Source organism: Lepisosteus platostomus, chromosome 13 (genome assembly GCF_059453375.1).
Source record: "Lepisosteus platostomus isolate fLepPlt1 chromosome 13, fLepPlt1.hap1, whole genome shotgun sequence".
In the NCBI taxonomy this organism is placed as follows: Eukaryota; Metazoa; Chordata; class Actinopteri; order Semionotiformes; family Lepisosteidae; genus Lepisosteus; species Lepisosteus platostomus.
The window spans coordinates 39273994-39289042 of record NC_142623.1 but is presented as its reverse complement, the minus strand read 5'-3'; the positions used below and the strand labels follow the sequence as shown (position 1 = coordinate 39289042).

The window sequence follows — 15049 nt, the reverse complement described above, 5'->3', positions numbered from 1 at the left end:
TGGGAAGGCAGGGTATTGGAATTAAAAATTAAATTTGAAAGCACTTAAAGTACAAATAAAATGAGTTTTGTCAATACCGTATCATACAAAGGACAGAAAGGAAAGAATGCTGAGTGATTAGACCAGTAAATACCTTATTACTTCTGAAAAAGATATCACATAACAATAAATATCTGAACATTTTAAAGAATTCCAATATAAAAAAATATCAGTACAGTTAAAAATAATATTGTCACTCACGTATTGCTAAAACTCATTTCCTTAATAACAAAGAAGAAAATATGTGTTATGCTGCCCTCTACTGCAATCAGACAAAACCAGAGATGTGTCATCACTGAATTATGTTAAAATTCTTGATTTTTGGTGTAACTGAGTAATACCAAAGTCCAGTGAAAGCATAACAAGAAATGTGAGTTCAGTCAAATGATTTTTTTACCTTGAAAAGTATAGGAGAGCAGATTGTCGACAGAATTACGACAATTGTCCATTGTCTACCCATTTACATTTAAAACAAAATATAGTTATCCAAATGCTCGCTTTGCCTATTGTAATTACAGTTTTAGAAGCATGTTTGTCAGTGTAGGAAAACTGTAATGGAAATTCTGTCATATTTGAATTCTTACAAGATTTAAACACAACAATAGAAGCATAATTGTTTAATAGCTCAGTGCCCAGTGTTGAAGCTTAGTATTATAAGGTGTAACAAATCCAGAGACAGTTGTCCTAACATATGATGAAATTATTTATTCTCAGGTAAATACATTCCTGAATGCCTTTCTTTCTCTCGTTCCACATTTTTAGCTTAGCATAATTATGTTTTTTTTCCAGAAAATAACCACATGATAGTCCACACACATTCCCCTCTTTCTGAAATCAGTGAACTGCAGGGCAGAAGGGTGGGCTGGAGGTCATTCATTTAGCATAAACACATTTTTCTTTGCAGTGTGTAACTTTTCCTGCACAATTCTTATTCTGTGTCTTCTGTGGAATAATAAGCTTATGGTACGATTTGGAAACTGCTGTGAGAATTTTTTTTTCACTAATCCCAGGCAGTGGGCAGGCTTAACTATTCTAGTGGCTAGGCTCATATATTGTAGTAAAATAATCTTGCAGCACTGGAGTAAACAGACGCAACCTATTCACTCCATTTGCTTTATGAAGCCGTTTTACATAGACAACATGAGAGGTTTGGTTTATTATAAAGGTAACTGTGGTTTTGTTTTTTGCATAGCCCAATAGCATGTCTATTATTCTTATTTACAAGTAGTGACAGTGAAAAGAAATGTAAAGATTTTGGGGGATGAGGAGACATAATGTTGTAGACATTTACAGCCTGGAGGGTGATTAATATGATTTTATTCCGGCTTATAGTTCTGTTTTTGAGGTAAAATACTGCTCAGGTCCTTACAATTGTAAACATTTGGGTGGCGTTTAATCACCCATAGGTGGTTAACTTCTCTTATGTGAGCAGTGTACATCTATGTGAAAGACTAAATGACACAAAAATGTAACTGAAGAATCTGCCATTAATGTTGGGTGTGTGTGTATGAGGAGGTGGGCTGTAGACCCATCAACTGGACTAACTCTGATGATTTTTTTTTCCATTTACTCAGTCTTTAAGTTAGAAAAGTAATTCTTAACAACGTGTTGGTTTAAACTTGGTGTTTTTACGTTGGTTTAAATCAACGTAAGGACGTAAGAACATTCAAATGTGTGTGTTTTTTTACTATAAGAGATTATTTGATAATTTCATTTCAATTAATACTGGCTAAAATGTTATGCAAGTATAACACTGTGTAGTAGTGGGGGAAGGGGGGGGGTGATAAATGCAAGATCTGAGCCCTTTCCCAGACCCTGGGAAGCTTTTGGGAAGAAAAGGAAGTCATAAGGGTGATGGGACGCACCCCTCCAGTATGGGCAGTGTGGCAGGTCATCAAGAGGAACTGACTGCCTTTCACCATGAACTGGACCTCAGCCACACTCTTCAGCATAGTCAAAAAATTACCCCCCACCCCATACACCTAGATCACCAGAAGAGGGAAAGTGTGTTGATTTATGTCGGGTTAAGGTGCTTACTGAGCTGAATTAATTATTCAATTTTGTTTTTTGATTGATGTTCCCCCTTTTTGAAAATGTTCCTTCCATCTTTTACCCTGTGGCCACTATTGCAGGGTCGCTCGTAAAATGGCTTGGGTGGTAGTGAGATTTTTACTCTTCATTCTCCTCCCTCTTCTGAGACCCTCTCCCCATTCTAAAACAATCCAGTGCACTCCCAAAACACTTCAGCGTACATACATTATAGGAGTATAGTAAATCAATTAAGATTTTTAATCAATTAAAACAGAGACATGATTAGCTGACAATAATTGAGCATCCCCCAATTTAAATATGTTTGCATAAGAAGGATGAAAAATAATCAGATCCCAGTATGATGATCTGTATATTTAATAATAATCTATACATTTTATAATGGTGCTGTACTTGACACAAATCAAGTCAGTCGTGTGGTGAAATTTTAAGTTTCTGTTGTGTTCGTACTGAGTACGCTTTTGAAGGAGTTTTGACCTCTTCACAAGAAACTTTAACTGCAAAGTTTACTGAACTGAACTTTGCCTTCTCCAGGAACATTAGCCTCAGGTATTGTTATATTAACATCAACTGTCTCGTGTTTTCTAAGATCCTGTATTGTTATGTGATGCTATCTAAGGCTCTATGGTTTTTGTATATTTTTTTAGATGAAGTTCAGTTTTGGTTAATTTACAGATAATCAAATATGCATCTCAACTAAGAGTGAAGACTGCATCTGTGTTGTATATTCAGATTACAGTGTATATTGAATTATGGTGCAAATTAAAATTTCAATAGAGAAACGGTTCATTTAAACTTGATGGCTCAGTGGCCTTAAGTTCTTTTTAGTAACAAGTCCATCCTAAATGTAACAGATCTATCAAAAATGCTGTGTGTATTTCAGAGATGTGAAAGCAAACAGAATACTACTGAAGACATGGACTGTGAACACCTTTACTGTAGAGACATCCAAGGGAAACGGAAGGAATTGCATCAACACCACAGAGCCCAGTACCTTCGGATAGCAGGTACGTTGACCTTCATGGAAAAATATTTTATAAATAAAATTCATTGAGTCACATTAAGGATGTTGTTTTAGAGAAAAATAATAAGGAAATATTCTACTACACTACCTTCAAGGCTTGATGCACAAAGCTGAACATGCCATAGAAATTAAGCTTCAAAGTTACAGTGACAGAATAGAAAAATCTTTTTCAAGCAAGGATATCTTTCAATTGTAACAAAGGTAGAGAAATGACTGTAAGTGCAAATACTAGTCTTTCAAGATGCCTTTGTCTTTCAAGATGACATTTTTTATTATCCTTTATTTTTAGATTAGTTAAATTTTAATAATTGAATAATGAATTGAGTATCAAATCCAACTCAATAGAAAATAAAATTATATATATGTAATGTGTTCTTTACTACACTGTAGTTACAGAATCTTAGGTTAGACATGATCCATAGTTAAAATACATGCATGTTATGAACATCAATAATTGACCTAAAGCATCCATTGGTGTTTTCCACTATTATGCCAACTTTGACTGATTATAATACAGTTTAGTTTAGGTGTGAAAGGACCAATCTTGACATTTGGCATCTTATTTACATATCAGAATCTTCAAAAACTTGGTCAAAACAATGCAATGTTCTAATTAGATAAATCTAATCTAAGTTTATTGGGTGTTCGTTATTGACTTCATTTGTTCCTCTAGACACACATGTAAAGCTTAAAAGCTTTTTATACCATGCAACAAAGATTTTTTAGGATTAACTGCTAGAATAAGATAAAAGGGCTAATATTTCAGCAGAAGATTGCCAGAGAATTGGATTACAGTACAACAATGGAAAACACAAAATATTGAGTAAAGTCTGCAAATTATAGGACCCCAATTGGCTCATCTAGATCAAAATACATAAACAAATGTGATTAGACGTTTTTTTGTTTATCTTTCTGTAAAAACTAGCAATTAAAGATTTTAAAAAATCTGCATGTCTGTAAGTATGTTAATAAATATTTACACTATTCAACCAATGAACTGTATTTTTAAGTACACCTTGAAGTTGTATTGTAAATTTTCAGGCATTGAACAAAGAATAAAAACACAATATTTTGGGAGAATTCTCATTTGGTAAATTAAAAATAAATGTAGACACAATTAACAGGTATCATTATTGTAACAGATATCAAATAAGAAAATTTAAACGACTATGTTTTTAAAACTAACTTTATTGTGTGATATATTCTGAGTTTCTGACTTGGTATCATAATCTGCAATTTTATATGTCTCTCGCTGGAAAACATTTAGAAGCAAGTGGCTAGGATTGGTTCTCGTATCTGTAAGCTAAAGCTAAAAATATTACATTAGCTAATGCAAATATCAGAGTCGTCTGATAGGGGAGAAGAAAGCAATGTTCTTGGGAACAACACATGAAGTACTGAAATGTAATCGCTAATCAGTAAAATGTAATTGCGATATGTAACAGACAGAGATAGTGAAATAGAGCAATTTTACAATTTCTATTCCTTGCAAGTACCAAGTTATATTAGGACTGAGGTATTGCTTATTATTGTCACTTGTTTGGAGCCTTAGACTTCAGGAGTATTCCTGAAGTCTAATCTTAGTATGGTTTGTTAAATGATTGAGTAGTTCAAATAAGCAGAATGTATATTATAGTAAAATTACTCACTGGCATTTGTGTTAGATCACCTCTTACCACTCTTTTGGTCTCAGTTTGTATACAACCCCAGGAAACACATCTAGCCAGAATGTGAAATGTTCCACATCTTGGTAATCATTCTATAAGCAGTCTCTTGACTTCCATTCTAAACAAATATAATAGTAAATCTAAAGAACCGAATACTTACATATACTGTAGGTGTGAAGTTAAATACTGTCCATACTTCCAATAATGACAGGTATAAAAAAATTAGAAAATAGAATAGAAAAAAATAAAATAGAAAATAGAAATAACATTACTTCACACATACACATAAACATTTTATTTTAATTATTTCATAGCAGAATGTTTTGCTGCTCTGTTAGTTTTAAATTTATGACACAGGATGTTGCCAATACACAGAAAATTTTTAATGTTGTATAATATATCTGTAATTCAATGCATGTATAAAAATGCTTTTACAAAAGCATACATTTTTTTCTGAAATCAATTACCCCAGTCTGTCTTTGCTCATATTCATTTCACTGGATACACTAAAACAGTGGCAAAAAAATTCACACCAAATCCCAAGTGAAAAGCATGGGAATGTCTTCTAAAAATAGTTTAAAAATAAAAAAAATCCTCTGGGATATGTGGTACTTCATGTTGAGTTCAGTCCTGTTCATGTAAATTTCTGTGGCAGTGGATCAATCACGACATTAACATGCAATTGCATGAATAGGGTTACATGTTTAAAAAAGCACTCCAGCTGACTGAGGACTAACATATATATTCAGATGTTATTCCAATGAAATTCAGGGGAATTCATGATAAAAGTCTGTCAAATTATATTTATATTATTATATTTATCGGTTGTCTCAGGTTCTTTGAATTTGTTAAAATGACCTTTCACAATGTAAAAAAACATTTATAGATGTAGGATTTTTCTCTTGCAGAACTATTATTTATCACTTAATCAGCTCTGTTCTAATGAAAATGTAAGTCATCAGCACTACTCTATCACAGAGCAAATAACACTGTTTGCTTTGTGAAGGGCCTTAAAGGAGATTCGGTTCTGGTTCTTTGTGTCACATCTCCTTTCCCGCATCTCGAGAACAGACCCCAGGAGGACAACAGAACCCCGCTGGTAAGTACACGCAGGGAGCTGAGAGGAATAAAAACACAAGTGGTCGGCGTGGAGAGTTTTCCACTGTGGCAGGTTGCTTTGATCAGCTTCAGTTTCTCAAGATGGCATTGTCAATCAAAATCTCCTTCAGCACCAGACCGTCAATGGCAGGAGAATCTATAAGACATGCATGAATAATACACTATTGTTTCAGATAATGCTGGTTCTCTTACAAGCAAAAGACTTGTTTTTAAGAAGAGTATATTTATTCTATAAATAAATCGTAAAGAACTCGATATTTTACATATATGCAGTGAGTGGGGGGATTACTTTATGGAATGACTGAACTAAAACGTGTATGAATCAGTAGTTAGAGACACTGTATGAAAAATGAGATGCTACAATTACAATTGTTTCCTTTTCTGCAAAGTGAAACGTTCCTGCCTGCCTTTTTCGTTTTCCCACGCATCGTCTTTTCTTTCTCGTAGTTCCCGGCGTGGAGACGTGGACACAATGTCATGCGACAAGGTCGCCGCGTTCCTGTGGAGCCTCTCCCGCAGGAAGCCCCTGGCCCCCGAAGGCGAGGCGTCCAACCTCCGGCGCTGCCTGACCACCATCGACCTGGTGGCGCTGGGGGTGGGCAGCACCCTGGGGGCAGGGGTGTACGTTTTATCTGGGGAGGTGGCCAGGGGTGTGTCCGGGCCCAGCATCATCATCTCCTTCTTCATCGCCGCGCTGGCCTCCGTCTTCGCGGGCCTGTGCTACGCGGAGTTCGGCTCCAGGGTCCCCAAGACGGGATCCGCTTATTTGTACAGCTATGTGACAGTGGGCGAAGTGTGGGCTTTCATCACGGGATGGAATTTATTGCTCTCCTATGTGATAGGCAAGAAGGCGATTGTTTTGAGTTTCTCAAAGAATGCACAAACACCATGATGGAAGACATTTCTTGACAAATTCCCGGTTCATTTAATCCCTCAAATACAGTACAACGTCTCAGCCTTTAAGGCTCAGATAATCGCATAACTACATTAGCATCACTCGGAAGGGTCACGAAAAGAGCATATGGAATGTATTTTCTAATTAACTGACACAGATGTGAAACGGAACAACTTGATTATTAAATACCTGTAAAGCAGGAATCTAAAACTCATTTTCTGGAGGGCCTAGTGACTTTTGGTCTAATTAGCTAATTTTATAAGTGTCAAATTTCTGAAGCGTTTTGTAGCTAAGTGTACCTTTAATTAGGTGAATGCTTTGAGTAGCTGACATTAAAAGACCTAAAGAAATGTATACATATGTCTTGGACAATAATTAGACAAAAATCATTTAATTGAAAATCAGAAGACTCTAGGCCTTACAGGAAATGTATCTGTGATCCCTGCAAAACTTAATTAATTTCAAAAGTAAATATTTTTCTCTTCTCTTAAATCTTCAAATCAGGAAAGTCTTTCACAGAAGTATTAGGTGTCTTCAGGTAGAAACCTAGAAGGAAGTACTATTGAGGGAGATTCAGGTGGTAATGGGACTGGGAATTTTTATCTTTGGATTGTATTTTAAGGGAAAATAAAAAACGATTACCAAAAAAATCCATGAAAGAAATCTATGAAGAAGGTTTTGTTGCATGATAACTGGAAAGATTAAGGTTTTACCATTTGGTGTCTGACAGAACAGGTTTTTTTTTTTTTTTTGGAACAGGTACCTCGAGCGTGGCCCGAGCCTGGAGTGGCACGTTCGATGACTTGATTGGCAATGTCATTGCTAATTTCTTTGACAAGTATGCAGCCATGGACCTGCCAGGCCTGGCCTCCTACCCAGACTTCTTTGCAGCCGGTCTCATCATGCTGCTGGCAGGTGAGTGACTTTTGGGAATTTTTTCGGCTTTTTATTGTTTGTTACCCACTTTTTTCCTTTGCGTGTTAATGCAAGATCTCACCTTTTTTTTTTCTGTGCCAAAAGGTCTCCTTGCATTTGGAGTGAAAGAGTCAACAACGGTTAATAAGATCTTCACGGGCATTAACATTTTAGTGCTACTGTTTGTAATCATTACTGGGTTCATTAAAGGACGTCTTAAGAACTGGTACATCAGTGAAGCAACTATTCTGAATGAGACTGTGCAGGCTGAGTACGTCTTTAACTGTTGTTTTTCTAGGTTATTTAAAGGGAATAGATTTTTAAAGCTAACTTAGTACAGCATGAATACTTAGGTGATAGAACATGTGACTCTGTCTTTAATACTCATGATCGTCATTGCTTTGGCTGGATATTAACTGTTATAAAGTTTTGCAGTGAAATTAGGTGAAAGTTTGGCTAGTGAGCTCAAATGTACAATAATCGGAGGACCTTTCTGAATGTCACCTGTTGTATCGTGTCCTTCTCTGTGTGTTTCTCAGAAACCTGTCTTCAGCTGTCAATGTGACCAGTGAGTTTGGGGTTGGGGGATTTTTCCCTTATGGTTTTCAAGGAACACTAGCAGGTGCTGCTACTTGTTTCTATGCTTTTGTTGGATTTGACTGCATTGCAACTACAGGTAAGAAGCCAAAGAAAAACACATGAAGAGATTTAAAGTGAGCACCTGTTTATTAAAGAATATTCATTTTCAGAGACAGGGTATGCAGTTGTCAACTACAGTTAACTGAAAGAAAACACAGTAATTTGCTGTTGACAATTATGAAAAGGCACATTTTAAAGGTTTCTCTTTATTTTCCGAGATTTAACAACATTTCTGAATTATTTGCGGTTCCCAGAGATGTATCCCTGCATAAATCACATGCCAATACAAACTGCAATCCCTACGTTGAATGCTATGAATTTAAATTTCAAAGCCACTTTCAAAATAATGCAAAACTTCAAACTTTAAATGTGGGGGAAGGTTCAACTTTGAGTAAAAGCTTAAAGGATGAAAACAAAGCTGGACATAGACACTGCAAGCTAGCTTATGTAACCTACTGCCTCATTATCTTGAAATGTACCAAAACCATATTTCTTAGCATGTGCTTTTAAGACTGTCAGCTAATGAAGTGTGTGCTCCCGGATTGACTGTGCATTGCTCCTCCAGGAGAAGAAGTGAAGAATCCCCAAAAGTCTATTCCTCTGGGAATTGTCTCCTCCCTGTTGATCTGCTTCCTGGCCTATTTTGGTGTCTCTGCTGCACTGACACTCATGATGCCTTACTATCTTCTCAACATCCACAGCCCTTTGCCTGTGGCCTTCATGTATGTGGGCTGGAGTGCCGCCAAATATGTAGTGGCTGTGGGCTCCCTTTGCGCCCTTTCCACCAGGTATGGATTCCAGGATGAGGGAGTGATAATGAGTTTAAGGCGGTGCGAGTGAAACGTCCTCTGCATCTGCTTACCTATGAAGTGTTGTGATGCTGCAGTGTTACGCTTATAGAGTGCCAAGGGTTAATTTTAGAGCTTTAGCCCTGGAGGTGGAGACACTTTCAAATGGACATCTTGGCTCTTTAACACCTGCATGAGTTAACAAACTGAATCCCAGTGCACTGGCTCTTTCGTAGATCACTATTAAGAACTGGTACTCTGGATGTAAGCCATATTTCTGGATTGTTCTCCAAGCCTTAAGAGACATTATGATGCACAGCATGATTTGTGACAATAGCCTGTATTTTGTTTTCTTCTCATAGTATCTCTGCTTTCCGGTTATTCTTAGTAGTGACTCCCAAGGAATTATCTGCTAAAGAGTTACAATCAAAAGGGGGGTGTCCCCTGACACAGCCTAACTCTCGGCACTGTCCTTTCCCCTGCAGTCTTCTGGGCTCCATGTTTCCCATGCCCAGGGTCATTTTTGCAATGGCAAGGGATGGACTACTTTTCCGAGCCCTGAGCAGAGTTAGCTCACGCCAGAGCCCCGTTGTGGCTACACTCTCTTCTGGAACTGTAGCAGGTAAGGAACATCTAAGGAGCTATTTTCACCTCACTGGCTTTAAATGTGCAAATAACATCCTTTAAAAGGAGGATTATGTGGGTATCTGATACACATATTTTAAAAACTCCTCAAAAGCATTGACAGCCCAATGGACTCCTTCAGAATGAACGCAGAAACATCAACCAGAGTACGCACGTGGAATCTCTGTAGAAGTACATTTAAAACCTACATCAGGTTGGCAGTTCTTTACCGACAGGGTTATGTAACGAGCTGCCCAACCAAGAAATGACAGGATGAGATCCAAGGCTCAATTAGCTACTAATTACCAAAGAGGCTAGAAGGTCTGAATAGCCTCTTCTCATTTGTAATCTTACTTTTCTTCTTATAAAAAAATACCAGGAAATTCAAACTGAAAGGTCCCTGTTGTCCAGACTGGGCAAACTGTCCAGTTCACAGTTTAGTATAACATTGGATGGAACTCTACAGACCTGCTGCACCAGTGGTGCTCTACCTTTTAATGTTGCTGATAACAAAAAATGTATTAATTTTTTTCTCTAAAAAAATCAAATGATGAGGTTTTCATTTTCTGTAAAAAGTAAATGTGCATACAATGAACTTTCCAGCTATCATGGCCCTCTTATTTGACCTGAAGGCGCTGGTAGACATGATGTCCATTGGAACTCTATTTGCTTATACCCTCGTGGCTATCTGCATCCTTATACTTCGGTAAGCATTTTAGCTATGCCTTATTGTAGGGAGCAAAGTGCCTGTGATGTCTTATCTTTAAAGATAACAATAAAATAAATATATGCTCTACAATTATAAGACAAAACTATATTCAGGTAGGTACCAGTAAATGATTACCCAACCTAAGTAAGGAAGCTCGGAAGGTCTGAACACATTTCACACTCAACTATGGTGACGAGGGAATCTCAGCCTCCTTTAAATAACCCAGCCCAAACCTTCTAATCACTCAGCGGGATACCCTTATATACACCATAAGCCTTAACTAAACCCCAGGTGTGAATGTGTGTTACAATTAACCAGTTACAAAAACATCAATTAACCTGTGATTACTGCAGGTGAACTGTGTTATAAATCTCTGAGGCCTCTAGTCACAGGCCAACTGTAAATTGCGTTTTTAATGGCTAGAACTGTGATATGCTCTATATACACATATTGCATTCGATATATCTAGTTGATGAAATGTCTTGAGGTTTATGATAACATAGCTTCATTCTATATCTAAAGGAGAGTTTACTACGTATAGAATGAATACAGTCCTTGAAATGTATTATCCAATCATTTAATAAAGCCTTAACACCTTAATAAAAGAAGTGGAAACAACCTATTAGAAGAGAGATTATAAAATAAATGACATTTATTTTGTTTTGAATCAATATTTGCATTACCGCTATAACAAGGACCCTGCTTTTTTAGGTACCAACCAGATTCTTGTGAAGATGATTCCAGTGACCTCCATAAACCACAGGGAGGTTCTAAGTTTGCTTTCTTATGTCCTCCTTCATATGCAACATCACGGACCTCGAACACCGTATCAGCTTGCACAACATTTATAGGCAAGTAAAAACATTTTTCTCACCTTAGAACAAGGTTAACCAACCTGTAGTTTTAGTTTTTGCAGCCTACGTCATGGGAGAATGTGGCTACAGCCAGTAAATCAAAATGATCATTACTGAAATGATGATTCACAAGGCATAACGACAACAGCCAGTAAGAAACTGCTTTTAGAAATGTTTCTGTAATTGGAGGAAGTTAGGACCTCTATGCAGAGTGAGGATTTAACCAACAGATTGCTGCAAAGGTGGAGATAGGGAAGAGGAGGGATACAAAACACAAATGCATGTAAGAGAGTATGGCATGCTATGGTTATGGTAGATTTTAAGGAAGTAATATCGTGGATAAATATGAGTTAAGGTATCAAGAGCTTCCAGGAAGAACTTGGATGCTGTTATCCATCCTGAACGTTAACTAAAAAGTCAATTTAGAGGACACATAAAGCAATCATTACACAGGATTTGATACTTTAAACTTAAAAGCAAAATGAATAAAATCTTCTGTTGAGTAAAAATTCTGAGTAAATGAGGCAGCAGTGTGGGGCTGTGGTTAGGGATTAGGAATCCTAAGCAGAGAGTTACAGATCACAGGTAGGTAGACAGTTATACCCTTAAGTAATGTATAGTACCCTGAATGATTCGACAAACCCACCTGTGTAAATTGATATCAACATTTTGCATCTAATAAAATGCATATTTAAGCGTTTCTGTGGATAAGAGTGTAACACAGATAAATTAACGTTAAAAAATGTTTATCACAAAAACTGACTCACGTGTGGCAACAGTGCTGGTTTAAATTCAACCTTAAAAGGAATGACAAAAGTTAGCAGTGCTAACTTTATACAATTTTATAACTGAGAATTCTGCGCTGTGCTTGCTTTCCAGTTCTCATGGTGATTCTACTGAGCGTGATTATGACAAAAGCAATAAAGCCCTTGCTACTCAAAGAAGTTTGGAGTCTCGTTTGTGTTGCCGTGATTCTTCTGATAATTGCCATTGCTGTCATAATCATTTGGAGACAACCCCAGAGTAAAATCAAAGCCTCTTTTATGGTAAGCAAACCTTGGGCTTGGAAGTAGAAATATCATTCAATCAACTTTAAGAAATGAACTGTCATAGTATGTTGGTGTCAGTCAACATTAAAATTCACTCCTCTAAAATAATTTTCATCATGGAAAGGTGTGGTATTTGTGATAAGAATTAAAAAAGCATTTTTGATTTAGATTAACCACATATAAACAACATTGCTAAACATTACTTGAGGTGAATGAGACTGAAATAGAGACAGTGCAAAGTTCCTGCATCATATCAGTCTCTTAATCTAAAATGGTTGTTTGTCTGTTGGCATTATAAATACAATCAAACATTGTTGTCTTCATAGTTTAGATTCATGTATATCTGTGTGTTACCAGAACGAAGGAAGGTGAATCTCAGGTGGCATCGATAATGACAGTCAAGTGTCACAAACCTACATTGCGAGTTCTTTTTTGATTCATAAAATGAGATCACGTCAACAGCCCAGGTCTCTGCCATTAACCGATTTCCTCTGCTACCTCCGCAGGTTCCTTTCCTGCCACTGCTTCCAGTCGTTAGTGTGTTTGTGAACATTTACCTCATGGTTCAGCTAGGACCAGCCACTTGGATACGCTATGCTGTCTGGATGGCAGTGGGTAAGGATCATAAAACCCAGCTGGTTGACTATAGCAAAGTCTAACATAGAACTTGTACCAACATGAGTCTGTGCATTTTTGCAGGTTTCATCATCTACTTCTGTTATGGTGTCCGTCACAGTGTGCAGAGGAAACGCCTCCTCAGTGCCAAACAACGAGTTGACATTCACACTATTGATGCCAACTCGGAAGGCCATGGAGTGAAAGGAGAGGGCTCTTGAGTCGAACTGATTGATGGAAAATCAGGACACAAAAACCAGTGATGCAAACGAAGATGCATCTGCAGAATCTTCCCACTTTCAAAGATATTTCTAAAGCCTCCCACAGGAAAAACACTGAATGGCACAGCATGCACAGCTAAAGGAAACTACAGTATACTGTAAATGAAGCAAAGAGAACATTTGTAACCCATGCTGTGCATTCTGGTATTTCTACTAGCATAAAAAACAGGATTTTACACAGCATCAGGAGGGTTTTGAAGTTCATATTCAGAGAAAACATATAATACAAAAATATAATTCAAGTAGGCAGTAAAAGCAAATAATCAAACAGAGAAACGTATGGAGTGTAAAGCATATGAAAGGATAAAGAGTCTAAGGTACACTTTAAAGATAGAAAGCACTTATTTTATATTTTATAATGTTTATGTATGCTAAAAGCTGGGAAGCTCAAACACTAGACATAAGCTTTCTTTTAAACATTTTCTTAAAAAAACATCTAAAATGGATATTTAGACCAAAGAACAATGATGGACAAAGTTAGGAAAGATGAGCTACAATAGCAAGTTGTTTGACTATACTAAATGAAGACAATTACTAAAGAAGTTAAGATTCAGTGGACATATGTTCAGGGCACGTTTTCTTAAAACAACAAATCTCACCAAGTTCTTAATGCTTCACATATTTCACTCAGTGAGGAAAATGTATTGCACTAGATATGTTTTCACTTTATGTTTGAGCCGTGTACACAGAGCAGACACAAAGCACTGGGGAAAAAGGCAGACATTTTAGATATCCGACTCAGTCAAAACTGTTTAACTGATGGTGAACAAAAACATTATTACAGACAAAACATACATCCTAAATGTATGCATGGATGTAATACATTGTTAAAAAATCTAAAAAAAATATTTCATCACCTGACTAGCAAGCAAATGCCTATATTTTGGAGGCCTAACTTCTCTAATTTAAAACAGTTCACGCGTTATAATAGCAGGAAATGTATCATCTTAAGTAAACTAATCTCTTAATAAAATGAACTTGGTCTGTTTTTTCCACACTGCAACCCCCACCAGGAAAAGCGGAGTGAAAACGGGTGGATGGATGGATGTTTTGTCCACTGTAGAAAGTCATAGGTGTTTTTAGTCAATATTGTAGGTTTTTTTTTTCATTCCCGGTTTTTGAGTAAATTCTGGAAAGGCTGGTTCTACAGACTTCCAAATGCCATAAATGAGGATTCCAGTTTTCATGATTTAAGTAAAGTTTATGTAATGAAGTCACAGAAACTAAAACAACTGTCATTTAGGGGCTGTATCTTTGATCAGTATATACACTGTACATGGTTTTGCTATGAGGTGTTTTAAAAAGTCAGCTTTGTCCACAGCATGCCTGATACAGCCAGACCCTAGTTTGGACTGAATAACTTCATAACTATAAGTTCTGGGGAACAATGTTCCCATTCATGTGTGCTTACCTCCTCTAAATTAATCAGAGCTCAGCCATTTAATCTGAAGGAATTTTGGCCCATAGTACAAGAAATACATCTGTCTGAAGCAGCAATTCACTCATCTACCAAAGGCTCTATAATTGTACTGTATATTAACATCACTGGGGGGGTCATCACTACAGAGAAATTCCAGGTGGCATAACATGATTTAAGTGCACTATTAAATTAGACCGTTTACACAATCTGATTCTGAACTATAGATAAACTAGGAAGGCTGACTCCTGAGCACAAAAAAGGATATCTGTAGCGTGAGCACAGTACAATGATAAGACTGCTGGCAGCCCATTTGAACACAGTTAAAATAAGCACACAAAGTAAAGCAAAGGTTATTCCAAATG

The 15049-nt window shown here is 36.9% G+C and overlaps 1 protein-coding gene across 2 annotated transcripts; it reads left to right on the top strand.

Moving 5' to 3' along the window:
- The first annotated feature begins 1085 nt into the window (after positions 1-1085).
- LOC148650594 (cationic amino acid transporter 2) lies at positions 1086-14244 on the top strand. 2 transcript variants are annotated; one of them, XM_088604585.1, is made up of 14 exons: positions 1086-1204; positions 2972-3095; positions 5786-5878; positions 6346-6437; positions 7553-7708; positions 7814-7979; positions 8248-8384; positions 8913-9135; positions 9621-9757; positions 10363-10465; positions 11180-11319; positions 12202-12368; positions 12878-12986; positions 13071-14244. In XM_088604585.1, exons 4-14 carry the CDS (start codon positions 6371-6373, stop codon positions 13205-13207), a joined length of 1542 nt encoding a protein of 513 aa, XP_088460711.1. In that variant the 5' UTR covers positions 1086-1204; positions 2972-3095; positions 5786-5878; positions 6346-6370; the 3' UTR covers positions 13208-14244. The 2 variants fall into 2 exon arrangements, with proteins under 2 accessions (XP_088460711.1, XP_088460710.1); XM_088604584.1 differs by having other exon boundaries at positions 1087-1204; positions 6346-6740.
- The last annotated feature ends 805 nt before the right edge of the window (positions 14245-15049 follow it).

Bases quoted from the DNA above. Each gene is read 5' to 3' on its own strand.
- LOC148650594 (XM_088604584.1), top strand. From the start codon at position 6,371: ATGTCATGCGACAAGGTCGCCGCGTTCCTGTGGAGCCTCTCCCGCAGG. The intron at 9,758-10,362 runs GTAAGGAACATC...TGAACTTTCCAG, and splicing joins CTCTTCTGGAACTGTAGCAG to CTATCATGGCCCTCTTATTT. The intron at 11,320-12,201 runs GCAAGTAAAAAC...CTTGCTTTCCAG, and splicing joins AGCTTGCACAACATTTATAG to TTCTCATGGTGATTCTACTG.